The 27,805-nt window shown below is 38.1% G+C and overlaps 1 protein-coding gene across 1 annotated transcript in view; it reads right to left on the bottom strand.

Annotated features, from left to right (window-relative positions):
• LOC136878945 (WD repeat-containing protein 3) overlaps positions 1 to 27,805 on the bottom strand; it is a 135,048-nt gene that overhangs the window by 50,912 nt on the left and 56,331 nt on the right. Inside the window, exon 11 of the mRNA XM_067152569.2 lies at positions 23,129 to 23,398. Within this exon, the coding sequence (XP_067008670.2) occupies positions 23,129 to 23,398 (270 nt within the window). The remainder of the gene's footprint in view (positions 1 to 23,128; positions 23,399 to 27,805) is intronic.

The following is a 27,805-nucleotide window of genomic DNA, read 5'->3' as shown; positions in this document are numbered from 1 at the left end:
GTATAAAACCTTGCATAAATATATATTTCTGAAATTTAATTACTTTACACACTTTGGCAAAATGTCGTTATTGTTTTTGCAAAACGCTGTCTGCTTGATACTGCACGGTCTTCCGAAATCGGGATTGAGTTCATCAGAAAGGTCTGAAGTTTTTTTGTTTCAAAACATTGTATAGCAGAAACATACAATGATTCCTGAATTTTATACAGATTTTTATTTGAAAACGAGCGATAGGTGCTCTGGCGTAAAATCAGCTTGCTTTTGCCAGGGGTAGTACAACTAACAGATAAGATTAGTTAGCGCAAACCTGAACGTGTTCACTTATATTATGGTGCTCACGTGTTACATTAGCGAAAGTTTCTATTTTACTTGTCGCATATTTACAGTTTCCCATCAGCTTTGCACATGAGGGCTTTGGACCTCCAATAGCAGCTTTAAAAATGTTTTAATTTTTATAGATTTTTTTTCTTTTTCGTATTTTGTAGATTTAAAATATTATGTACAATAAATATACAGTGCTGTATAGTGGTTACTACTTACAATGTAAGCATCTGTTTGCATAAGTCATTTATTCATCTAGATCTGATATATCATCACTAAAATGGAAATTATTATCGTCACTTTCGGAATCCCGAGTCCTCAAGATCAATAATTAGAAGCTGTGTCATTAACGTATTTTCTGAGAGATGATCTTTCTCTCAACATAATTCTCAATTTTCTGTACGTGCATTGCACACTTTTTCCGAAGTTCACGTGTCACAGAATGTAGTTTTCTCGCACAGATCTCTGATTACAATTTCATGGTTCCCTTTTTCTTGTGCATTTGCCATATTAACACTTGCTATTTTATTTTTCACCTAAGCATAGATGAGTTCTATAGCATTTACCGCGCAATGCGCGACAGGCAACCACACCAATGCAACATCTTGGTGCAATTCTTTTGTAATTTGGTTGCCTCTTTTGCAGAATTCCAAAATAAGGCTTAGCGTGATCAATCAGGGTGGCTTTTGTTAATATATTGTAGTTGGAGGCATTGGGAGGCAGAGAAATGTTTCTTTCCTCTATCCAGGAAATAATATTAGCTGTTATTTGTTTCCAAGTCAAGCATCGTATGGTAAAGTGCCTTATCAATCACAATAGCTGACTTCGGTGGGAGTTTCATTAAAATCTTGCGAAACCATTCCTCAAACTGCCGATAATTCATCTCTTTGTGACAGTCTCCCATTCATTTCTTTCCTACAAAGCAGAGTTTCGCCCTTTCCAAAAATCCATCTTCATTACCTATATCTAGTATAATTACACATTTTCCTGCAGCAGATGAGGTTCTAAAGCCCTCTCTCCATTCAAAAACCTCCTATAAATGACCACAATAGTAGTCGTAGTTTGATGAATTACAAAACGCTTCTATTACATTTTCTTGCCAGGCATATTTAACCATGTGATTTTGACTGGACCAAGCCTCATCTGTGTAATACACTTTATACCCACTTTCTCTGAGTCGTCGTATTTTTCTTAAAAATGCATGCCATGAAGCAGCAACAGACACTGATTCCATATAGACAGGCTTTTTAAAAATTTTTAAACCTAAAACCCATGCCTTTAATCAGTTGACAAAGCTTTGTACATGACATAATTGGGAAGTCTGGCATACTTTTTTCAAGTTTAACCTTCAATTTTTTAATAGCTGGAAACAGTTTCTCCAGAAAAAACTCACGAATAGACCTGTGAATTACTCCAATAGTGAACTGATCCACTTGCGTCCGCTCAATATCTTCTTCCTCTTAGACAGGGTCTATAAATCAACACACAAATTTTTTTGCATTTTCCGCTTTAAGTTTCTGCACTGATCGGAGCGAAATACCAAGACAATCTGCCACTCATTGGCACACAGGATATCGGTTTTCATGTAGCCTTTCTCCCTACAGCGTGGAAAAGCAGATTGCATTTACTATCATACGTATTTCACCATCCATAAAGCATCACCTTGGAGGCATTTTTAACTCAGACAGAGCAATACAGCCTAATACTGAACGCCCAGATGAATGCAAATAACTACACCACAAATAAGTCTGGAAATACTATGATTCACCTGTTTGTCATCTTATCGTGAAGGGGAGCTCACGCAACAAGGTTTGATTGCGTACTGGACAATCCTTTGCTCAAGCTGCCTGATACACCTGAGTACATATCGCTTGCTCGCTTTCAAATAAAAATCAGTATAAAATACAAAAATCACAGTAGTTTTTGGTATACAATGATTTGAAACAAAAAACGTCAGGCCTTTCTGATGAACTCATTCTCGATTTGGGAAGACCACCCACTATCAAACAGACAACCTTTTACAAAAACAATAACAACTTTTTTTGTCAAAGTGTGTAAAGTACGTAAACTTCAGAAATATATTTATAATAGTACATTCCATAATCCACCTAAATTTCATGAAAATCGGACAGTGCGTTTTCATGTAATGGTACTACAAATTTGCTGTTTATAAAATACGGGCAAGAAAATAGGTACTATTGTATTCCGCCTAATATAACTTTGACAAGAAACATAATTAAAATATGAAAATACCACCAAAGAACGCATAATAAAACAAGCTTTACGATGGTGTGATTATATTTTAGACTGGGAGACTGATTCAAATTTTATTAGCGTTTAAACTCGACTTCACATACTTTCTGCGCCGACAGTAGTCTTTTTGATGCTTATGTCAGTGTGTATTTTGGTGGTTTTTCCAATGAAAGTTATGATAGAGGGTGTAGTAATGTAATCATTCAAATTCAAGTTCTCGACGATGACAGTCGTGATACCAACAAGCCGGAAAAGACCTGAACTGTTGGTGGAGCTGATATGTAGGGGATTTCCTTGAAGATAAAGAAGAAGGATCACCTCAGTGCATCGTGGTAATAGCACTTAAGCAGTTCCAGCTTGAGAGTGGTTGAAAGTACATATATGTGGTGAAGGTAAATACTGTTCATGGTTTAATAGTGATTTTATAGCATATATGTATTAGGGTGTGAAATGGGGAAAGTTAAACTGAAATATGTACAGAAGTTTAGATCCGAGTGGTTGAAAGAGAAGATTTTTCGTGAATGGATTCATGAAATCCAACAGGATCATACGAGGCGTTCTGTAAGAACTGGTATTATCCAGTTGAGACTTTGGCAACATACTAAGTCACACAGAGACAGAAAAACATAAGCAGGCTGCCAATGCAGTTGTAAACCAGCCAAAATTAGATGAATCAGAGTTTTTTAACATTAGAAAATTTAGTGAAACCACCTCTGCTGAAAGGTCATTAACATTATTTGTGTGCTGTCATACTTATAACTTATCTTGCGATAACTTTGGAACTCTACGCAGAACTAAATTTAAGGGAATCAGGGATCTGATAATTTACAGTTACACAGGAGCAGTATTATCAAGAATATTTTTAGGCCATATTTTGCAAATGATCTTCAAAAGGACATTGGTAATACTGTGGATGCAGGGTAAGGCATGCAAGGAGTTAAGTATGGCTGCTGCGAATGCGCGAATCTCAAGTCTCAAGGCCTGACAATAAACATCTGTTCCGTCCGCAATGACTCCTGCGAACTGAGGTGCTGTCGTGAAGTTTCAAAGTAGTAGTGCAGTTGTGCTTTAGTTAGGCTACACATTTGCTGTAAGTGTTGTGATAGTACATATATCACACCCCCGAATTATATGTAGAAGTTAGAGATATTATTGTCAGTATTCGATTTATTATTATTATTATTATTATTATTATTATTATTATTATTATTAGTATTTCATTTATATATTTTGCCATTTATATTGGTAAGCTGGAAGATATCCACATATGTAGGTATGAGTAATTTGTTTTGCACGAGTGGGAAAACATTGCTTTAATAACTCTGGTAATTTGAATGAGTCATCTGGCTACCCCAGTGTTTGTTGATGTACTTGTGTCAGGAAATTCCATTAGTCATGTATATATCCCAGCCTGATGAGATGAGCTTGTTGTTGTACCAGGGAAATTTGATGATTCATGTAAAACTCCTGAGTGTTTGTTTATAACTTGGGAGAAAGAAGAGGTTTACTCATGATTGGCTAGCAAGCACCAATCCAGACTTATCATCTGAGAGGAGGGGGATATTGATGTCTATAAAGGTTGATGATACGGCAGCAACCAAGGACTTTTGTGAAAAAGACATTGTAAGGGACATTGTAAGAAACATTGTAAGGGTGATTGTAGAGGTGATTGTAAAGGAACGAGAAGGAAGTCAACTACAACTACAACTGACGCACTGTACGGGAAGAAAGTGGTGCTGATACACGGTACTGGAGTGACACGGCTGCAATGGACTGGACTTCAAACGTTCGTGGAGCGTAGTCTTGTTATGTTTGTGGAAAGTGGCTGATTGTGGAGAGTGCTTACGCATTATGTATTGTAGCACTTGTGGCGGCCTAGCATTATATGTTGGTGAAAGCTATCTCAGACTTTCCATAAATTTATATGTTGAGGATCGACAGACGTGTGTATATATCTTTACAACAAGTGTTAAAATATGTGAACACAGTAGTACAAGGTACAGTATCTGTGTGATGTGATAACTGCCGATTATGAGAATCGGTAAATCGAATTGATATAGAGACAGTGAAGGGTGTTTATCTTCATACATGTACATTGTTCATCGGACCATCTACAAATGGTAGCTTAGTTCTCGCTTTCGTTTTCCCACGGTTTTCATTATTGTTGTTGTTGTAAATATGGAGTCTTCCAGCAATATTTTATGTGTGTATTATATGTATAATGTTGTATGTTGATGAGGTGCTCATGCACGGAATTTATTCAGAATATAGTTAGCTATTTTAGAATCAGTGTTATTGATAAACCTAGGTGCAGTTCCTACCTAATTAGTCGTATTCAGGAGGTTAGGTAAGGCCTGCAGCAGATGTACCAGTACGCAGCATTATGTACACGCCCTGGGATATAAAGTCTATCATGCTCTTATCTAAATTCGAGGGATCCATTCTGGTGAACTCTGGCGCCCATACTACGGACATTTCGGTTAATTATGCTTATTAATTTTATTAAGTTTTTGAGTAATTTTATTTATATATTTTTATTCATGATTTTATTTATTATTATTAAAAAGTTACAATTGGCTTCCCAACGTGTGGCTGAATGATTGGTACATCTGTTAGGCTTATAAGCGTAGGTGCACTTGTCAGGTGTGGATAGAATTCTACAAACTATGTCAGTGAAGTGTTTTATATGTTTCATGTGTATTTTGGAGTATGAAGAAATGTTGTAGCGAGTCTAGTATTATAAAATTGAGAAGTAGAGAGGTTGTTAAAGTTGCTGGTACCATGAATCAGGATAGGAGAAGTCAAAAGAATTCCACCACATTGAGTTTATCTAATTTAAGCGAGAGTAGCGAAATGGCTGATAGTAGGAAAGATCAATCGGCAACGATATGTGAGGAATCTAGTACCCCGTCTCAAACTCAGAATGTAGGGAATCAAGGGGAGGCTTCAATGCTCAGTATGCTTAAATCGCTACTTGATAGTCAGAGTAAAGAGTTGAAGAGTGAATTGAATTCGATTAACAGTAAAATCGATAATCAGAGTGTTGAATTGTCCAGTAAGATTGATAGTCAAAGTAAGGAGTTAAATTCAGTGAGTGTTGAATTGTCCAGTAAGATTGATGGTCAGAGTAAAGAGTTGAAGAGTGAATTGAGTTTTTTAAGCAATGAAATATACAGTATTAATAGTGAATTAAATTCAGTTAGTACTGAGCTGTCCAGTAAGATTGAGAAGCAGAGTGCAGAGTTAAATTTAGCTAGTGTTGAATTGTCTAGAAAAATTGATAGTTTAAGTATTGCTGTGAATGGTAGAATAGACAAATTAACCAGAAGTTTGGCCATCAAAGCAGGGAAATTCAGGAAGTCAACAATAAGGTAGAAGCTCAACGCTTGGAATTGACTGAGAAAATTGAATGCCGATTTAATGTAGTTAGGAAAGAATTTGTTGAAAACAGCAAGGAATGTGATAAAAGAATAAAAATAGTGGAAGATAAAGTCGAAGAAATAGACAGAATGAAAACCAGTCAGAATGTTTTAGTGAAGCGAATAGATGAGAAGAATGAGAAATTGGAGAAAGACCTTAAGTCGGTAAAAGATGACCTCAAGTCAGTAGAAGGAAATGCCAGAATGGTAGTGGAAGAAGGAATTAAATCATGTCATGTGAAATTAAGGCAGGAGATCAGTCAAATCCAATTAGGTAGCAGCATATATAATAGGTACGTATCTTGTACGAAGGACTCTGAATTACCCAAGTTTAATGGTCGGCAGTTTAATCCGATGGAATTCTTGAAAACGGTGGAGAAACGGTTTTCCAAGAATCTTGACGATGGTTTGATCGAGTGGAGTATGGTTGATGAGATGTTGGATATTGCATTTGTTGGAGAAGCGAGATCTTGGTTTCAAGTTTATAGACAGGGTATTTCGAGTTTGGAGGAATTTAGGGAGAAATTTAGTTCTAAATTTTGGAGTGATGCAATTCAGGGACGGGAAAGAGATCGCGTGCTATTTGGCAAGTATAAACCTCAGGAAGGTGTATCTATGACGGAGTATTTCTTAGCGCATGTTCTGATCAGCCAGAATATTGAAGGTCTAGCATCGGAGAGAGATACAGTCCGCCCGATGTTGAGGCATTTTCCTGAGAAGGTCGGATTAGCTGCATGTATGCAGAATATTGTTACGATTAAAGAATTAGAGCAGCTGTTAGAGAGGTTTGATGCTTTGGAAGGGCAAGGGAGGACTAGGCAAAGTGAAGGTAGACATTACGGGGATAATGGGAGACAAGGTAATCAGCTAGGGGGAGATAGGAATAATCAGAATTTCAGTCATTCTAGGCAAGGGAATCAGGGTGATAATTCCGGAAGGGAAAACAGACACTATAATCAGGGAGTTAATCACCAGGAAGATTATGGCAGAAGACCTAATCAAGGGGAATCAGAAAGTAGGGGGCGTACGGATCAAAGACCTCCAGATCAAGTGCAGAGACATGATAACACTGAACAAGCTACGTCAAGTAATTTAAACCGGAATCGGACTTCTTAGTTGGGTCAGATAGGCAGTCCGATACCGAAATTCCTATTCACGCGATGAAACAGGTAAGTTACGAGGTAGACGTGAAAGAGGAATTATTGTATGACCATGTGTTTTGTGATCAGGGAGATTTTGTGAATAGGGGGCGTGATAAAAGTAAGAATGATGTGTCGGATGTCTTACTTTGTGCTAGTGGTGATGGTAATAGCGGTGTTGCGATCGATAATCTTGTGGAAGTTTCTGAAATTGAAAGTGAAGTTTTTTGTGAAGTTGATGAAGGTTGTTTTGTGAGTGAAGAGTGTTTACGGAGTATACATCATGAGGATGTTTTTGTTGATTTAAGTGTACGTGAGGAGAGTAAAGTTAGGTCCATTATGTGTGAAAATGGTGAATTTGAGATTAAGGAAACTTCTGATAAGAGAGTCGAAAATAGCAGTGTTGTTGGCATGAAAGTGGTGCAAGTAGGAGCTGATATGGAAGGTGGTGAAGATGGATTAATTGTTGGGTCATTAAGTAGTAATGACAGCAATTTCAAAGTGTATTATGGTAAGAATTTCAGTAATAGAGTGAGCGTGTGTGAGAATGGAAGTGTGCGTGAGATGAAAGAAAGTCTATCCAAGCGAGTGTGTAACGTTTTATTTAAGTCTGAGAGTTGTGTGAATGATTTGAATGACGTGTTGTGTGATAGCGATGTGGAATGTGTGAAAAAGTATGTGATCTGTTTACTTGCATTAATTATGAGTTTGTGGAAGAGTAAATATTGTGAGATTCCCGCGCATTTCAGAAATAGGGATATCTTTGTTATGAATGTTCTGAATGAAAGCTTGTATGATTCTTGTGTGACTCAATGGGATGTATGTTTGTGTGTGAGATAGAGTGGATTCTAGACGTAGTTAGACTTTATTGCGGTACGCATTTCTCGTCTATCGATGCCAATGTTAAGTTTATGTATAGTTCTTCATTTATATTAGGGTCCGTATACTGTGGACAGTAGAATAGGCAAGTGTGCTTATAGGCTCCTAACCGCTGAAAATAAGGTTCTTGGGACATTTAATATCTATAGCCTTCGCAGATATAAGAGATAGGATCTGCACCTTGGATGTATATATTATCAATTATGAGTTATGTGTACAGTAGCAAGAAGGGATTGTGTTCAATGGTATATGAAACAATCGGAGTTGTGTGTAAATAGCCATATTATTATTATTGTTGTTTGGACAAATTGTATTTCGTGTGTGCGAATACAATGCAGTAGACGCAATGTATATATCATTATTACAGTAAATTATGTGTTCAGTTATGTCATTATAAGGTTATGTATGAAGTTCTGTTTTATGGTGAATTATAATATGTGATATCATCGATTCACCAAGGGGGCGTTATGTGATAGTACATATATCACACCCCCGAATTATATGTAGAAGTTAGAGATATTATTGTCAGTATTCGATTTATTATTATTATTATTATTATTATTATTATTATTTCATTTATATATTTTGCCATTTATATTGGTAAGCTGGAAGATATCCACATATGTAGGTATGAGTAATTTGTTTTGCACGAGTGGGAAAACATTGCTTTAATAACTCTGGTAATTTGAATGAGTCATCTGGCTACCCCAGTGTTTGTTGATGTACTTGTGTCAGGAAATTCCATTAGTCATGTATATATCCCAGCCTGATGAGATGAGCTTGTTGTTGTACCAGGGAAATTTAATGATTCATGTAAAACTCCTGAGTGTTTGTTTATAACTTGGGAGAAAGAAGAGGTTTACTCATGATTGGCTAGCAAGCACCAATCCAGACTTATCATCTGAGAGGAGGGGGATATTGATGTCTATAAAGGTTGATGATACGGCAGCAACCAAGGACTTTTGTGAAAAAGACATTGTAAGGGACATTGTAAGAAACATTGTAAGGGTGATTGTAGAGGTGATTGTAAAGGAACGAGAAGGAAGTCAACTACAACTACAACTGACGCACTGTACGGGAAGAAAGTGGTGCTGATACACGGTACTGGAGTGACACGGCTGCAATGGACTGGACTTCAAATGTTCGTGGAGCGTAGTCTTGTTATGTTTGTGGAAAGTGGCTGATTGTGGAGAGTGCTTGCGCATTATGTATTGTAGCACTTGTGGCGGCCTAGCATTATATGTTGGTGAAAGCTATCTCAGACTTTCCATAAATTTATATGTTGAGGATCGACAGACGTGTGTATATATCTTTACAACAAGTGTTAAAATATGTGAACACAGTAGTACAAGGTACAGTATCTGTGGATGTGATAACTGCCGATTATGAGAATCGGTAAATCGAATTGATATAGAGACAGTGAAGGGTGTTTATCTTCATACATGTACATTGTTCATCGGACCATCTACAAATGGTAGCTTAGTTCTCGCTTTCGTTTTCCCACGGTTTTCATTATTGTTGTTGTTGTAAATATGGAGTCTTCCAGTAATATTTTATGTGTGTATTATATGTATAATGTTGTATGTTGATGAGGTGCTCATGCACGGAATTTATTCAGAATATAGTTAGCTATTTTAGAATCAGTGTTATTGATAAACCTAGGTGCAGTTCCTACCTAATTAGTCGTTTTCAGGAGGTTAGGTAAGGCCTGCAGCAGATGTACCAGTACGCAGCATTATGTACACGCCCTGGGATATAAAGTCTATCATGCTCTTATCTAAATTCGAGGGATCCATTCTGGTGAACTCTGGCGCCCATACTACGGACATTTCGGTTAATTATGCTTATTAATTTTATTAAGTTTTTGAGTAATTTTATTTATATATTTTTATTCATGATTTTATTTATTATTATTAAAAAGTTACAGTGTTGCATAATGAACAGGTTAATTATGAACATGCATCTATTTCAGAGAGCTCGCACAGTCTTCACAACGAATGTTTGCAGCTTAGACTGCAGTATATGTTACTCGTGCCGTACCTACAAGCTGCTGCGACTTCTCCTCAGATGGAAATAGTAGTACTTACAGCATCTTGGTAGAAAAAAAATTTATAATGTCCAATAACGGACCATTATATTGGTATTATAATCCTCTCACTGGCGCATCCGTTATTACGAGCGATTAAGCGCGCGCGATTTTTTCCGTTACCGATATTTATGCACCCCAGCGATATTGTATGCGATCGTTTGCCTTCGGCATCGTTTCCACGCTATGTGCACTAGCGATTTCTCTCGTCGACATTCGAAGGCAATGTCGGGGTCGATTAGTAATATCCGTCGACAGCTGTTCCGTAAAGAAAATTCAAAACGAAAGAGAACATATTTTCGTACTAAATGCGTAAATAACGTGTCCGATAACGGTTGTTAACTCGTTAAAAATTAAGGCTGACTAAACGACCGCTTAATTTTGAGGCTAAATACTGCAATTAAATAAGAATGGGATACACCTCAAGATATGGCAGAGTGCTTAATTGATTTCAGAGCTTAGTTTATATTCTGTCGCGTCTGGTTAAATTACGGAAAGGCTATTATGAAAATTTATAGCGAGAAAGGTATAATTTCACTACTGGCGCTTGAAGTGTGTTTACATCATGCGTATAGTACGGTTAAGTTAGGATACGTGACGCTATTTGAATAAGAAAACTGAAACGTTTGCAACAAAATGCGATCGATCATCTTCGGTACGGCATAGTTTTCTCACTTTGTGCATTTGTGAGCTCTCTCGTTGACATTCAAAGGCGATGTTGGAGTTGATTAGTAGGGAATATCCATCGACTGCTGTTCTCTAAAGAAAATTCGAAATGAAAGAGGATAACACATTTTCGTAATAAATGAGTAAATAATGTGGCCGATAGCAGTTGTTAACTCGTTAAAAATAAAGACTGAAGTAAACGATATCTAAATTTTAATGTTATATATGGAAATTAAGTAAGAATGCGGTACACCTCAAGATATGGCAGAGTACATCACTGATTTCAAAGGATATTTCATATCTTCTCGCATCTACTTACGGCTATTTACATGTAAATTTTTCGCGAGGAGGTTATTTCTCTACATGCGTTTCATGTTTTCACGATAGGCTACATATACGGTTAGGTTAGGTGACGCTGTTTGAAGAAGAAAGCTGAGGTGTTTGCCACAGAAATCTCTGGAGTGATGCCGTATTTCTCCTAATCCAAGACTTTTTTTTCTCAGAATCTCATGCGAAAACTCAAGGGTTGTTGCATTCGCGGGCCTCGCAGCCAAACAGTAAGTTAATGGATACCACTGGCAACTACCGCGGTAACCACGCTGCTTCTTTTCACACGCGCACAGAACTCGTTGACAATAAACGACCGCCTCTTTACTACACATCGCTAGCCGCGACAACCGATTGTACAGTGCCTGTGTGTTTCTCAAATCTGCAGAATGGCATCAAAACATGCGACCCTTCGAATTCTTAAAAGAGCCATGGATACTCAGTGGCAGAGTCATAACGTGTCTATTGTACTTGACGCTTAGTAAAATTAATGTTTATAAACAGCAGGAATATTTTCGTGATGGATAGTCGTATTGTAAAGATACGTAGAAAAGGTATTGCCGGCAAATTTTCAACGGGTTCTAGTCGATATTATGTCAATTTTAAGTTAATGTTTATTAAACACTCGAAAATGTGGGATAATTGTACAGCCGCAAGAAAATACGGCATAGGCCTAACTAAAGCCAATATTTGGCATTAGCGTGAAGACAAAGAGCTAAAAAAAATGCGTACTGTACAAAAATGCATTTAGTGGTCCGCAACAAGGACGCTTTAAAAAAGTCGAAGATGAAATTGTGAGGTATGTGCACGAAAAACACCAGGGCGGAATGGCAATACCGTGGCGCAATAAACTCGTTCGTTGACTTTCAACAAATACAGTAGAGACAATACGCGACACTGAGTGAGATATCGAGGGACAGCTATTAGAGCTCACTCTAGCGGATAGACCTGAATGGTACTGATTCTGTCATAAGAGCACGTGTATTTTTGTGTGAAGTTTTTGGTGTTATTTATGCGTTTTCAGCGAGTTGACATAATTGAATAGTAGCGTGTGTCATTCCTTGATATCTCCTCTCAACATGAGGGGAAAGCATACCTGCCAACTTTACAAAACCAAAAATCAGGAGATTTTGATTTGAAAATCAGGAAAAATCAGGAGAAATCAGGAGATACAATTGGTCAAAAATGCTTATTCTACATGTCTTGCGCAACACAGTACTACGATATATTTATAACACTTATTGTCTCAAAGCCCGACTGTTGCTATACGAGGCTACAAGGCTAAAAATTACACATCTCTATTCCCTCACAGGAAGTGCGTGAGTGGGATGATCGGTCTCTGATAAGCCTACCGAAAATAGTATGAACTCATGCTCCAGATGTGTGAATCAGTCATGCACTTAGATGCCATTACTTAGCAAATGCATAGATTAATATATTGCATCAAGCACCCGCGCAATTATGCCAAGCGCAATACTATTTGGATCAAATAACTAGCTGATGTACCCGTACTTCACTACGGAATTCTCAGGAAGACTGTCCTTATAGTTTTCCCAACTGAAGTCACATCTCATTACAACGACGCCAGTATGAATGTCGTGATTAAAAGCAATGACTTCATACGAAATATTCGATAAAATGAAAACAGCACATTTTCTCACTTTTAGCGAAAGGTACTTCGGTGTCAATCTAACAGTTCAAAGTTTCAGAGCTAGAATGACCAGGCTGCAGACAGCCGCAAACACTCTTGTGTAATTATTCTGTTTAAGTGTGCACACTGCTCATTCAAATCACTACCTCCGAGTAGGGATCGAATAGCTGGAATACTATGATGATCCAGTGTGTAACGTACCAGTAGTATCAGAAAATTTATGAACCAGAAGAATGGCATGCTAAAGAAGAGAGATCTAACTCCCCACTCCCCAGCTTTTTCCCGCCAGTATTCAGGCAGGCTGTTATACTTCAAACCCAGCAGTAATCCCGTCTGTCGTAGATAAATGGCAGCAGAATACACAAAGCACATCACAACAAACAATGGTCAATGCAATGCTATTGTTGATCAATTTTATGAGCTTTCTATATTGGAGGCCTTCACATTTAGTTTTCTTCTGAATCTGTGATATTAGAGCAGCTAATGTAAAGTGAGTCGTCCTTTCTTTCATGACTCCCTCTTGTGGTATTATTCAAGCGATCGTTCCTTCATGATTTTCTTCATTATTATAATCTTCAAAATTTAATCACCATCACCACCAATATTATTGTAGTCAGAACAGTAAAATTGAATAAGCAAATTATCACAAAAATAATTTATTCTATTATTACCACCTATTCAATACAAGCCACGTGCTACGTGGATGAAATCTACATAATACTATATACACTTCTCAGGGACATGTTTCGCCCCTTGTTAACGGCATCATCAGCCTGTAGGTAACCTTAAGGTCAAATGTCTGAAACATTATCTATTCATATATGGATTACAATGAAAAGTATGTTACACATTAATCCATGTATGAATAGATAATGTTTCAGACATATGAACTTAAGGTTACCGAAAGGTTGATGATGCCCTTAACAAGGGGCAAAAAATGTCCCTGAGAAGTGTAAGTTATACGAATCAATCATGAGAAGTGTCTCTTGCAAAACTGAATAAGACAAATAATCGGAAATTTCATTCTCTGTAACTTTTGTTATGTAGTATTTTTCAATATGACCACTAAGATAGGTAATTTAAAAAAATTTTTGGCACCTTCCCCTAAACTACCATTTCGAACAGAGTGAATAAAATTATTTATAGCATAGACTGTAGTTCCTTATTCCCTGACTTTACATACGATTCTGTTCACCCATTTTCTCGTACATCGGCGCTGATATGGACTTGTCAAAAATAATAATAATAATAATAATAATAATAATAATAATAATAATAAAAATCTAAATTCATGAATATCTCTGTTATCACAGCCGGTACGGTAAAAATGTACAAGACATAAATGATAGGAAATTTAATAATATATAACTTTAGTTATGTAGTATTTATCATTAGGGCCAATAATAACATAAATATTTGAGAATTAAATTTTAGGCCTTCCCCTAAACTACCATTTCACTCAGCGCGAATAACATTATTTATAGCCTAGATTGTAGCAACGTATTCCCCGACGTTATATACCGATTTTCATTAAATTCTCTTCAGCCGTTTTCTCGTGATGAGCCTGCGCACGTACAGACAGACAGACAGACAGAAATTACGGAAAATTAAAACTTATTTCTCCTTGTTAATATGGCCACGACCGGTACGGAAATATCATTCTTTTTAGATTCTGAGCAATGTACAGACAAAACATTTTATTTATACTGAGATAAATTAAAATTAGTCAGAACTGTCTCCAAATGGCTTCTAAAATCTCTAGAAAAGTCACCCGTCGTTATCATTGAAGTTATGTCACTATATTACTAAGCAAGCGACTAGTCTCTAGAATCTACCAAAGAGGATGGAATCGACTAGACTGACATGAACGAACACGAACATAGCAAGCGAGAACGAGAGATTGACAATCGATATGCGCGTCGCGATATACAGGTTTCAATAAACATCGCACATTCGCGCACATTTCTCGCATTAATAAACTTCGATATTTCGTTTGAAAGCGGCCACTGAGCGAAGGACTTCCGGCCACTGACGTAAAAAAGCTGAAATGGAGGGATTTGAAAACAAATGTTTGAAGTTCACCAAAAAATCGGGAGAAAAGATAGAATATTCGGGAGGCGGGAAAAACTGTCGAAAATCGGGAGTCTCCCGCCTGAATCGGGAAAGTTGGCAGGTATGGGAAAGGTATATGCTGTGTTTGGCTGTAGTAATTACGAAGTAGAGAAAAATGCGTGGTCGTTCTTCAGGTTCCCTCGTGACAAGAAAATGTAAGTAATATTGTGTTTGCATATACAATGGAACCTCGATTATACGTTCCCGGAAAATACGTTTTCCCGGAATATGCGTTCAAATTACGTGGTCCCGCGAGCATCGTAATTAAATCACGTTGTAAAAGTCCCGCATTATCCGTTCCTCGAAGAAACGCTTTCCCGGATCAACTGTCCAGAAATTCCAGTCCCAATCAATGCTAAATCCTCGATCAATCATTTTTTAATAAACTGTATCTCACGAAAGGACGGCTATGGCATATTTATGGATCTTGGCGTTAACGCCCCGTCACTGCGATAATTAAAGCAAGTACTGTACCGGTACTAGAAAAGCGATCGGCGGTGAACTTGCATAAGAGACCATCTTAGCATTGCATTCGGGTGGTATTGTTTAGAGAATCTCGGAAAATCATAAAGCAGAGGGTGCCCACAACAATTGCAAGGAGACACGGCGCATTTGGACAGCTCTGCTTGAAGACGGAACAAGTTTCGTCATATGTTCGCACTTATAAAACGTCCATATTATGTCCTGGGTTAGATGTTTATATTTTTACATTTTTTCGATCATACTGCCGAAGAGGTTTTCGGCACTTTGCTCAGGGCACTGCAGAGTAACTGGGCTTTCACGCAGGAATCGAAACTGCTCCTTCTTAACACAAATTCAGTACCTTTTGATATTATCGTACATGATATGTTAGCGAGACCAAAACAGATGTTGCACCCTACATAAAAAATAAAAAATAAAAAACCATGGGAGGTCTTGGGATTGCCTATTACTGTTTAGGTCCTGATGTAAGACTGGGAATGTTACGTTTTCGAGTTAAAATACCAAAAACTGCAGTCGTTTTATTTGCGCACGTTACATTTTAAATGGTTGGTATCATTTCAAACTCGTACTGACATGTGCAGCGAGCGCGCTTTCCAGATGACCTCAAGGTCACGAATAACCGTAATTTCTGAAGTTTTTACATTTCTTTTATCTTTCCAATTTGATTGGATTTGTGACGTGCAGAATTTAATATAATGCATTCGAGAACTTTTAAGAATCGATACTTACATTTGAAACCATGTTTTCGAGTTCAACATAACCTTTAAAAGTCGATGTAGGCCTAATTTGCGCGGTACGAGATTTCCAGAAACTGACTACGAACAGTATACCAGAGACCAAATTACAATGAAAGATTAAGAAATGAACGGATTTCACCATCATTTTGGGTGCTTTTGTATCTAATGTGCTTTATTTTATTAGATGAGAGAATTAAAAACTACTTGTGGTCGATTGTCGTTTGGCTTGGCGTTATTAGATTTTTCGAAGTTTGGCTAGCCTAATCAAAGTTGCTGAACTGAAAGAAGTTTTCACGGGAAACTGACGAAGATTCCCCTGTAAAATTGAATATAAAGTAGCGAGATTTTGAACTCGCGTACCGGTAATTAATGCGGTTTCGCGGTCTAACATGCCCGCCTCTCATCCAGAGGACCCGGGTTCGATTGCGACCAGGTCAGGCAATTTTACCTGGATATAAGTCTGGTTCCAGGTCCATTCAGCCTACGTGAATACCTTTAATTGTGGAGCTATCTAATGGTGAGATGGCGACCTCGATCTACAGAGCCAGGAATATTTGCCGAGAGGATTCGTCGCACTGACCATGCGCACCTCGGAATCTGCAGACCTTCGGGCTGAGCAGTGGTCGCTTGGCAGGCAAAGTCCCACTGGGGCTGTAGTTTGGTTTGGTTTAGTAGTTTTTGTAAGATTATAATTATACATATTTAATTTTTGTGATGTTTAGCCAAATTGTTGATGGTTTTCATTCATTCCCGGATTTTCCGTTTTCCCGTGTTGTACGTTTTATTTTCATGGTCCCTCGAAAAACGGAGAATAGAGGTTTCACTGTATATTCTTCCAGTGACAGAGATTTTTATAGTACTTCATAATCTACTGACCTGCTCGACCCATGTTTTAACGGGCTTAAAATATAATACGCATATTTTATTGTATAGTGCAGCAGTTAACCTTCAATACTGATGTGTTGTTGTAGGTGTGATCTGTGGGTTTTGAAATGTCACAGAAGCGATTTGGATAAAGTGTACAAGAAAGAAGGGACGTTACGCTTGTATAAGAATTATAAGATCTGTTCAGATCATTTCCAGGCTAGCGACTTTAAAAATCCTCGACTATACAGCCAAGGGTATGTTACATTTTTACTCTAAACGTACGTAAATATTCCTCAAAGCATCACTATCGACAACATTTTCAAACTTTTCTTTCTTTTATCCCTCTTCTCAGATTAAAGCCGGGATTTTATAGATTTTCTTTCTGTTAGCAGGCTTCATGTTAAGAGGAAAATTGTCCAGCTATTAAATGTTAATTCATTGCATCATATGTGTAAGGAATGTGCCGATATTTTTATTGACAAATGTCTTAATGTGATGATACAATGTTTTTAAATGAGGAAAAAAGACAAATCCAACCGTAAGATTTCAGGCAGGTATGCTAAAGCTAAAAAAGTAATGCATAAATGAAAGATCAAGCCATTTCACAGCAGTCCATTTCGCACCTTGTTTATATGTCTAATTTCAGTGTTCGAACAATATCCTTTTAAATACAGTAAAACCTCGTTAATTCGAAGTCGTTGGGACTCAAAAATCGGACTTCGAATTACGTGATTTCGAATTAACCGCCAATTCGCAATTCAAAAGTACCAACCCTTGCTGCGTTACAAAATATTCTAAGCCCTGTTACTGCGTGCATTTAACCTTGATTCACAGTTTATACCTTTCAAATGCCATGAAAAAAGAACTATTTCCAAAATGTATCCAAGAAGGTTCATTTACAGTATTCAAATAATACACTCGGATATTTCACTGGTAAACATAACCTCACGCAACGAAAGAAAGGAAAAAAAAGCAACGATTCAAAGACGAGGAGAAATTTATGCTCGCTCCCATGTGTAAGTGCTTTATTAATTGGATTACTATGCTGTATGCATTTTAGATGCCTTGTATTTACACAGAAAGTACCCGATGCCCTTAAAATCGAACTTTCCTATGACTCTATCCTTGTACGATTTCCCGCCATGGCACTTCTCTCGTACTTCAGAAATGTAAACACTTGCCACGTCACGAAGTATTCTAAGACCCATTAATACATGCATTCACCTCGATTCACAGTTTAAACCTTTCAAATGCCATGGAAAAAAAATATTTCCGAAATGTATCCAACAAGGTGCATTTACAATGTTCAAATAATGCACTTGGATAAATCACTGACAAACATAACCTCACGCAACGAAAGCAAACAAATCGCACAATTCAAAGACGAGGATAAATTATGCCGGTTCCCCTGTGCAAATGTATTATTTTTTTGGATTTCTTTACTGTTTGCATTTTTATTATAGATGCTTTGTACTGGCATGGAAAGTGTCCGGCACTCTTAAAACATTGTGGCTTATCGAAGTTTCCTATGACGAGGGAATAAAGTATCTCGCTTCCATGTGCATTGCATCGTACTACTATGACCCCCATCCCTCACACTGTACGATTTCCCGGCTGGCAATTTCTCCTTTAAAACAATAAGACCGTTTGGGCTGGCATTAAAAGAAAGCAATGCAGTTTCACCGACAATGTCAGTATTGTTCGGTGCCTACGAATTTATTATATTTGCCACGTTTTTTCGTCAACTGTCGGCATCGCCAGTGTTCGCGGATTCTGTTTTCCCGCATACTGCATGTTGCGTGATATTACGGTGTTCCTTAAAAGGTTGAACACACACGAGTTCCGATTTCATTCAACTTAGCAATCATGAAGCGCACTGTAGACCCACCGAAGTGAGTGTAAGTGCGGAAAGCAACCCCTCCGTGTTCCGGAACGCGCGTTCTATTATGACGCGGGGCGGATATATTTCGAGTTGAAATTACTCTGTAACATACTATTGTTTTAAAGTGTAAAGGCAGTTTCGAATTAAAAGTCTGAATTTCGGTAATGGGGCCGACATTGTACTTCGAATTACGAATTATCCGTATTTCGAATTAATCAACTGAAATAACATGCAAAACTGTATCTCATGTTTCCGGGAAAGAGAGCTTCTTCGAATTAGGCGGGATTTTGAATTAACCGATTTCAAATTATCGAGGTTCTACTGTAATTCGTCATTCATTTATCCAGAATTGCTTTAGCAACTTCGAAGTTAATATCTCAATACCACTTTCTTTCTAGACGTAATTTATTTATCCATTTCCGTATATACATTTCCATTGATATTTGAATTTAGCGCAATTTGTTCAGGTCAAGTCACTAGAAGCGCCACCATCGAATTGTCTCCCATTTTAGCAAGGCGAAATCCGTAAGTGTCGTGTATTATCTCTACTGTATTTGCTTTCAACGTTCGCGATTAGGCCTATACATCGCTAGCCGCTGAATTTGGCCGAACCCGACAAGCGAGACGTGCGTGTAGCGGAAGCCGGTTATATCTGACGCTGCATAAAAGTAATAGTTTTATAGACAGTAAGAATAATTTCCTGATGGATCGTTGTATTGTAGAGACGCATGGAATAGGTATTGCCCGAAAATTTTCAACGAGTTCTCTTCGGTATTATGATGCCAATGTTAAGTTAATGGTACTTAAACCCGCGGAAATAAAGAATAATTGTGCAGCCGCAAAAGGAAAAACAGGAATACGGCTTGACGAAAGTCAATGTTCGGCGTCTAAAAATAGTCTAAAAATGCGTACGCCTACTGTACAACAAGGCATTCATATGATTTTACAAACTTCTTTTTGAGCCTGATTTAAATTTTTTGAAGGAAAAAGTGGGGTTCATCTTGCATTCGGAGAAATACGGTACTATATTTTTTTCAGAATGAAATTAAACATACACTTTCACGTAGTATCGGATTACGAAAAATAACAAACAAGTAAGCCGTAGTGTGGATATCATCTGCGGAAACGCAAGTTTTAAACAAACTGATTGCCTTTTCATATCGATTTTAAAGTGCATGAAGGGTTTCCCGACTTTTATACAAAATCGCACATAATGACAATCCGTTATAGCGAGTAAATTTTTCGCCGTTATGAATTCTCGGTATAACGGACTTCTACTGTATCTAGATATACAACCTTAAAGTTTGGTGAATGAAGTCAGAACAGTCGATCCGGCAACACTGGCAACATGCAAACGCTGCAAATTCGTAGCAGCAGGTTTTGACCACCTGCTCCCAACGTTGTTCAGTTGAGCATCGTGTCTGTGCCGTGTAAGACCTGGTTGACACTGTGCATGTTTAGTGCGTTGGTTCTGAACTGCAAACAGGAACGTGAACGACCAAAAGATCGATGTACAGTTTTGTTTTAAGCTTGGCAAGACACCGAAAGAAACGCATGTGATGCTGGTACGTGTTTATGAAGATCAAGCACCGTCCTCGAAGTAGTGTGTGTACGAGTGATTCGCCCATTTTCGAGGAGGCCAGGAAAGTGTTTCTGACAACCCCCATAGCGGAAGACCGGCAACCGCAGTCAGTGATGAAAGCGCTGAGAAGGTGAGGACATTAATCACGAACGATCAGCGATTGACTGTGTGCATGACAGCAGATGAAATGCAGATTAACCGTGAATCCGTGCGACAAATCGTTTCCCAGAAGTTAGGGAAGAGGAAAACGTGTTCTCGTCTTGTGCCACATCACTTGACTGAAGATCAGAAGCAGGTACGTTCAGAGGCTTCACAGGATTTTGTCGAAACGGCTGATATGACACCAAATTTCTTGAACTGTATCGTCACTGAGGATGAAACCTGGTGTCTCAGGTACGACCCTGAAATGAAACGGCAAAGCATGGAACGGCGTTCTCCGGGATCCCCTCGTCGGAAAAAGGTCAGAGGCAAAAATTCATGCATCAAAACGATGCTCATCACCTTTTTCGATAGTCAAGACATTATCCACAAGGAATTTCTACCTGAGGGAACGATGTTGAATGCTGCACGGTACATTGAAATTTTGACCTGTTTCATGAAACGTCTACGCAGGGTACAACCCCAGTACACACAACAAGGTTCATGGTTTTTTGTCCATGACAACACTCACCCACACACAGCCAATATTGTCAAACAGTTCATGGCAAAAAAGGGGGGGGTGGTACAACTTGAACATCCCCCACACTCGTCAGATCTCAGTCCTCCAGACTTCTTCCTATTCCCACGACTCAACTCGCTTTGAAAGGAAAGAGATTTCACAATATTCCTGACATCCAATGAAATGTGATGAGGCTGTTGAACACCATCCCAAAGGAAGCCTTCCTGCAAAGCTTCCTGGACATATATTGCCGATCTCAGCAGTGCATAGTTACGGGAGGGGACTATTTCAAAGGACAGTAAGGTCACTGTCGTGCATTGTTCATCTATATTGATAGTTCAGGACTATTCACCGAACTTTATTGTCACAGGTTGTAGTCATTATTTATTACAGTGCCATTAAAAAAAGACATAATTACAACATTTTTAGGCATAATGGAGCTTAATAAATGTAATGCCTTAGCTATTACAACAGCAATTAAAACTGCTGTATTCTTTAGGCCCATGCAAACTGAAGGGGATAGAAACTAATAGTACCAAAATGATGACAGGAGTAAACAATGGTGTTCATAAGCTGCTTAAAGATGTACCAGATTTAATTCTTCTGAGATGTGTGCGCCATTCCGTACAACTGGCAGTTTCCCATGCATATGCTAAAACTTTGCCCAAAAATACTGAGTTTCTTAAAAGTGAAATTTATAATTGGTTCTCAAAATCTTCCCTTAGACAGCTTACATATAAACACATTTAACACACTATCAATGAAGGCCATGAGCCTTTGAAAATAGTTCAGTCCTGTAATACCAGAGGGCTATCATTTTACTCAGGCAATAGTTAGGATCAGTGAAAACTGTTATATTGCACAAACTCTAAATGTTATGCTTAAAGATGAAGACAATTTAGTTTACCTGCTATTCCTTAAACGGGATGTTACAAGAGTAAATAAAGCCTTAAGAGTCAAACACAGCAGACCCAGCTAAACTCTTAACTGACTTACTATTGTATACTGAATCATTGGGAAAAACTGCTGTATTGCCTACATTTAAATTTGATTATACCAGTAGTGGCTTTGAAAACCATCTTAATCCTAAACCATACCATGGCTACTTACGTGAAAGTAAAATTGGAAAGATGAACACGGAACAAAGACTCAGCAAAGAAAATGGACAGTTAATTCGAAGATGCTGTGCATGCTTTGTCATTTGTTTGATCAAGGATCTGCAAAGAAGACTTTTTGAAAATATGGAAATATTAAAAACTGTTGCTCGACTAAGTCCTGGTCGTGCTTTTTGACAAATTCTAGCATCCCACCAAAAGTGAAGGGGAAAATAGAGGCACAGTGGGGTGCAGTAAACTTAATTAAATGGCAGAATGTCAGCAGTTCTAGAAGTTTTTGGTGTGAAGTCATTAGTTATAGAGATGCATCAAATATATTTAAAGAACTATCAGAGTTTGTATTATCAATATTATCTTTCCCTGGTCAAATGCAGAGGTGAAATAGCTGATCAGTCAAATGAAATAGGATGGGGACTGAGCTACTGCAGTCAATCTTGACAGAACTGGACTAAGACGGCTTAGTAAATGTTGCCATGGTTTTGAACTGCCCCAACAAGTGTCAAAACAAATTGGGACAGTACAAGCCTGCTAAGCAACTTCTGCAGGAGCTCCATCATCTACAACCATTTCAGAAAAGGAAGATGGAGATGCAGAAGTATTAATTTTCTAGTTTTGGTAAGTATTCAATGATGATTTTTATCTATTATAACAGCTCTGTGGGACCTTATGCTACCTTAATATAAGTGTACTAATATTAAAGATACTGACTGAGGGAATATATAGCGAATGAGAAAATAATCAGTGGGTTTTTATGTTAAATTCGGTGGGTTTTGTCTGTGTATAGTGGCTTTATTCACGTTGGTGTTGGTAACACTGGGTTTGACAGTATTTAGTGCTGCCTATACTCAATTCAAGGTATAAACTAGTGTTACTGTACTGTACGTGATGATTTTTTTTTTTTTCCAATAACAGAGGCATAATCAAACAAGCCTTGTTACTGCTGAGACTTGCCTGGAGAGTGAGGATTTTATCGTACGTGTCGGCATCCCACTGCTTCACTCGACCATCCTTCCCGCACGTGAAGAACTGGTGGGTTCGGGGTACAAACTGTAGCGCCATCACCGAGTCGTCATGAGCAAATAATGAGCGATGACAGTCACCAAAGTCCAGGCCCCAGATCTTCACATTTCTATCAGCACTTCCGGTCGCAATCAGTGTGGAGTCGTAAGACACATCTAGGCAAAGCACTGGAAGTTTGTGTCCATAAAGAGACAGGAAGAACTGCAACAAAGCACAAGAATTGTCAACATGTGGCAGGCTAGAAAGAATTACATCTCTGTAGTAATACTTGGAGTACACACTGAAGGAAACTATCATTGTTATCAGATACTCCCTTTTCTGTGCCCATGGATGTGAGGTTTGGTTATCAGCTGTTATCATATCCATACAAAGTATGAAATATGAAGAGCAGGGGTGAGAGGGTCAAGTCTTGATGCACACCAACCTGAATGGGGATAAGAGGAGAGATCCCTGCTGATCATTGCACACCACACTGCAACATTTACAATACAGGAACTGCATCCAACAGACATACACATCAGGAACACCATGTGATCGGAGTGCATGCCAAGTAAGTTCTCCAAATCTAAGAAAACTATCTGATAGATGGATAGATAGATATATAATGCCTTTATTAATGGCTAAGATAGTGTTCAAGCCCCTCTCTTACATTTAACCACTAGAAGAGTATACATTTACACAGCTTATAATTATGAATACCAATAAAACAAACAATATTAATAGCAATAATAATGAAATGATAATAATAATAATAATAATAATAATAATAATAATAATAATAATAGAATCCTTAATTTAAAATACAAAAAAATAAAGTACACTTAAATGACGTAACTACAGTAATCCATGTATTCATCTCATTCATTCCTTCATTCACTCAACAATTATCCAGCAAGTCAGCGGGAGCTACTCAGCAAATGATTGCGGCAAGCCACTTTAAACTTGCGATGAGAGGGATTATCTCTTATGTTCGCAGGTAGCGAATTCCATGACCTGGACATAGAGATTATGAAGAGCGGTGTGCGGTTTACAGGCATGGCAGGAGAGGAGCCAGATCTTGTATTGTGGTCATGATAGGACGAGAGATACGAGAAAGATGAAGACAGATAGTTGGGAGTATTACTGGAAAGTATTTTGGGCAGAAGTGATACCATGTGAAGTTCATGGCGCTGGTGCACTCAAAGCCATGACAGCTCCTTATAATAAGGTGATATATGAGCATCACATTGCAGATGAAAGAAATATCTTACGCAGCTGTTCAGGCTCCGGTCCAGTTTCTTGTTATGGCCGCAGTTTATTTCAGTCAACACAGTATCACAATAGTCAAATATAGGTAGTATCAGAGAGTGAATTAGTTGTACTTGAAATCGAACAGAGAATACCTTACAGAACCGTTTCATTAGATATAAGCATTTAAGTACTTTATACATGTGCTTATCACCTGTTGAGTCCAATTTAGGGTCTCAGTCATAATAATTCATAAGTTAGTCACTGAAATAGATTAGGGTATGATTTTATTGTTTAAAATTATTGGAGAGATGTCAACTTGAATTTTATTTGAGTTTATTAATAAACTGTTTTTATTTGCATAGTCACTAAGATGTTGAAGGTCTGAATTTATTTTAGTAATTTCAGTATCGATATCATTTGGTTTTGAATGATAGTTAATCTGTACATCATCCGTGTACACTTGCAATTTGCAGAATTTAAGAGGTTTTGATGTATCATTTTTGATGTATCATTAATCTGGATGATAAATAACAGTGGTCCAAGGACCAACCTCTGAGGGACACCAAGGGTCTTACTTTGCCTTCCTGAACTCACATTTCCAGCTGTCACACGTTGCTGGTGATATTCAAGGTAAGATTAAAAAAAAAATTTAAAAAAAAATGACACACTATTAAAATTTAGTTCTTGAAGCTCCTGCAGTATTAACCGAGGGTTGACAGTGCCGAAGGCACTTCTTCTTCATCGTTTTGCCTCATGACTGAGGCGTCGTGACTATCATAATATTCAGCCCTCTAGGCGATGAACCATACTCCGCCATTCTTCCCTATCTAAAGCTTTCAATGTGGTTACTCTGAGAGAACACTGTAGGGGGCCATTCACCATGTCAATCCATCGCGTTGGTATTCGTCCTCGTTGTCCGGTTCCCTGGACTTTGCCCTCAACAATCAGCTTTTGTAGACTACCATCTCGGCGCATTATATGTCCAAAGTAGCGTACAATCCGTTGAGAGACCTTACACGATAGACAAACTTTTATCTGAAGTTGGTTCAGGATTGATGTGTTCGTGCGATGAGCTGTCCAAGGAATCCTTAACATTTTCCTCCAGCACCACATTTCAAAGCTTTCTATCCGTTCACGATCACGTCTGAGGATGGTCCACGTCTCTGCGCCATACAAGAAGACTGAGAAGACTAGAGATTCAACGAGCTTCTTTTTTGTTTTAATGGTGATATTGTTATCTTTCCAGATCTTCCGCAGACGGATCATTGCTACCTTTGCTATTTCAATTCTGCGCTTTATTTCATCTTTGGAACCACCAGAATTGGATAGTAAGGAGCCTAGGTATACATACTGATGTACAACTTCACACCCTCCAATCTGTTTGATATGTGGACTGTTGTTGTTCTTACGATCAACAATCATGACTTTGGTTTTCTGTCGATTTAGGTGTAATCCAATTTCTAGGCTTGCTTCCTCTACTCTCTTGATCAGCTCTGTGAACTCCTCTTCAGATGATGCTATCAAGGTGGTGTCATCAGCAAATCTCAAATTGTTGATCTTGCATCCCCCAATAGAAAACCCTTTGTCCCACCCATCTAATGCAGTTCTCATTGCATATTCACCACAGAGCCGAAGGCACTAGTGAGATCTAATAATGTTGATGCAGTCACGTTGGTCCATTGTATTGAATAGGTTGAACCTCTATATTTATTATTTTAACTGTGATACTTTTCAATACGGAACAATGAAATTTTTATCTTTAAATGATATCATCTGTCACTCATAGTAAAGCTGTTGCAGTGCTATGTCCTTTCCTGAAGCCGGATTGAAAGGGGTTGAGCAGGGAATGCTTGGTACGGTATTCAGTAACTTGTGTATGAACTAGACATTCAAGCACCTTGGATAAGGGTGGTAGGACGGATAATGGACGATAATCTGAAGGGGAATCTAACTTGGAGCTCTTCAGGATGGGTCTAATTAGTGCATCTTTCCAAACATCTGGAAACACTCCATTTGTCAAGCAGAAGTTAAATATATGAGTTAGTATTGGCAGAACAGCTCCTAAGATATCCTTAATCAGTGATATAGGAATGTCATCATTAATTGTGACATTAGTTGTAATAGAGTATATCACACCTTTAACTTCATTCGAGCTGACATTTCTAAAAGAGAATTGCTCATACACAGACTGCTGTTGGAACAAGGGTAGTGAATTTTTAGGGAAGACGGTAATTGCTGGCCGTGTGAAATGATCATTTAAAGCCTCTACCGATATGCTTGGTACATGTTGCTCTATGGCTTTACCTATACCTAACGTACATATAATTTCCTCCATTTCTGCCTCGGGCTGTTATTATTCATCAGTTCCTGAAAGTATTTATATTTAAAATTCCTAATTAACTGCTTGGTTCTGTTTCTCAGAATCTTGTACCGCTCAAAATTATCTGTTTTATGCATCTGTCTGTATTGTCTGTACAGTTTGTCACGACTGGCCATAGCAGATCTTATCTCCACCGTTAGCCACGCGGAATAATGGCGGGTGATTCTTACCCGTTTCTTTGGTGCGTGCTTGACAAATATTTGCAGTACCAGTGAACTGAAATGTTTACTTTAGTATTAATGTTCTGAAAATTATGTATACTATCCCAAGGCAAGTTATATGCATCGCGGAATAGTTTATTTCGGTCCAGATGTCGTAAGTCTTGTATTGTACTGTAGCGTGGTTTGTACTTAGGTATTCGTATAGAATAACACACATACAATAGGTCATGTGAAGAGATGCCAGGAGCAGGGAGCTGTCCATGCTTAATTACTTTTTGAGGTTGATTTGTCACAAGATCAAAGGTATGACTTGTGCGGTCAGAGTAATGAACGTGATTAGTAGTGTTGAGGGATAAAATAGTCATGTTTGTTGCGAGAAATAAATTCAGTAGATTGTTCATGTCACTCGTCTGCTTTAAAAGGTCAGTGTTAAGGTCACCCATGATTATGTCATCGTATGCTGAGATAAGATTTGCTAATGCCTCCTCAAAATCAACAGTCTGTCTTATTTTAGACGGCTTGTATACATTTCCTATTAATATATTTTTATGGCTGTCTAATTCTACAAACATAAATTCTGGCCGCAGTATAGGTCTGGGGTCAGAAGTTGAAATTATCTTACATTTTACATCATTTCTGTAATAAAGTAGAAGCCCACCACCTATTTTGTCAATACGGTCATGGTGTAATATTGAGTATCCGTCAAGGTTAGCTGCCGATGACAGCAAGTCTTTACGCATCCAGCTTTCACTGATTCCAATAATGTGTACCTTATTCACTTCAAAAATAACCTGTACCTCTTCCAGGTGAGCTAATAATGACTGGCCATTTAGATGG

The sequence above is a fragment of the Anabrus simplex genome, chromosome 8 (assembly GCF_040414725.1).
Source record: "Anabrus simplex isolate iqAnaSimp1 chromosome 8, ASM4041472v1, whole genome shotgun sequence".
Taxonomy (NCBI): Eukaryota; Metazoa; Arthropoda; class Insecta; order Orthoptera; family Tettigoniidae; genus Anabrus; species Anabrus simplex.
Note: the sequence above shows the minus strand (reverse complement) of the source record. Positions and strands in the feature narration are given on the sequence as shown.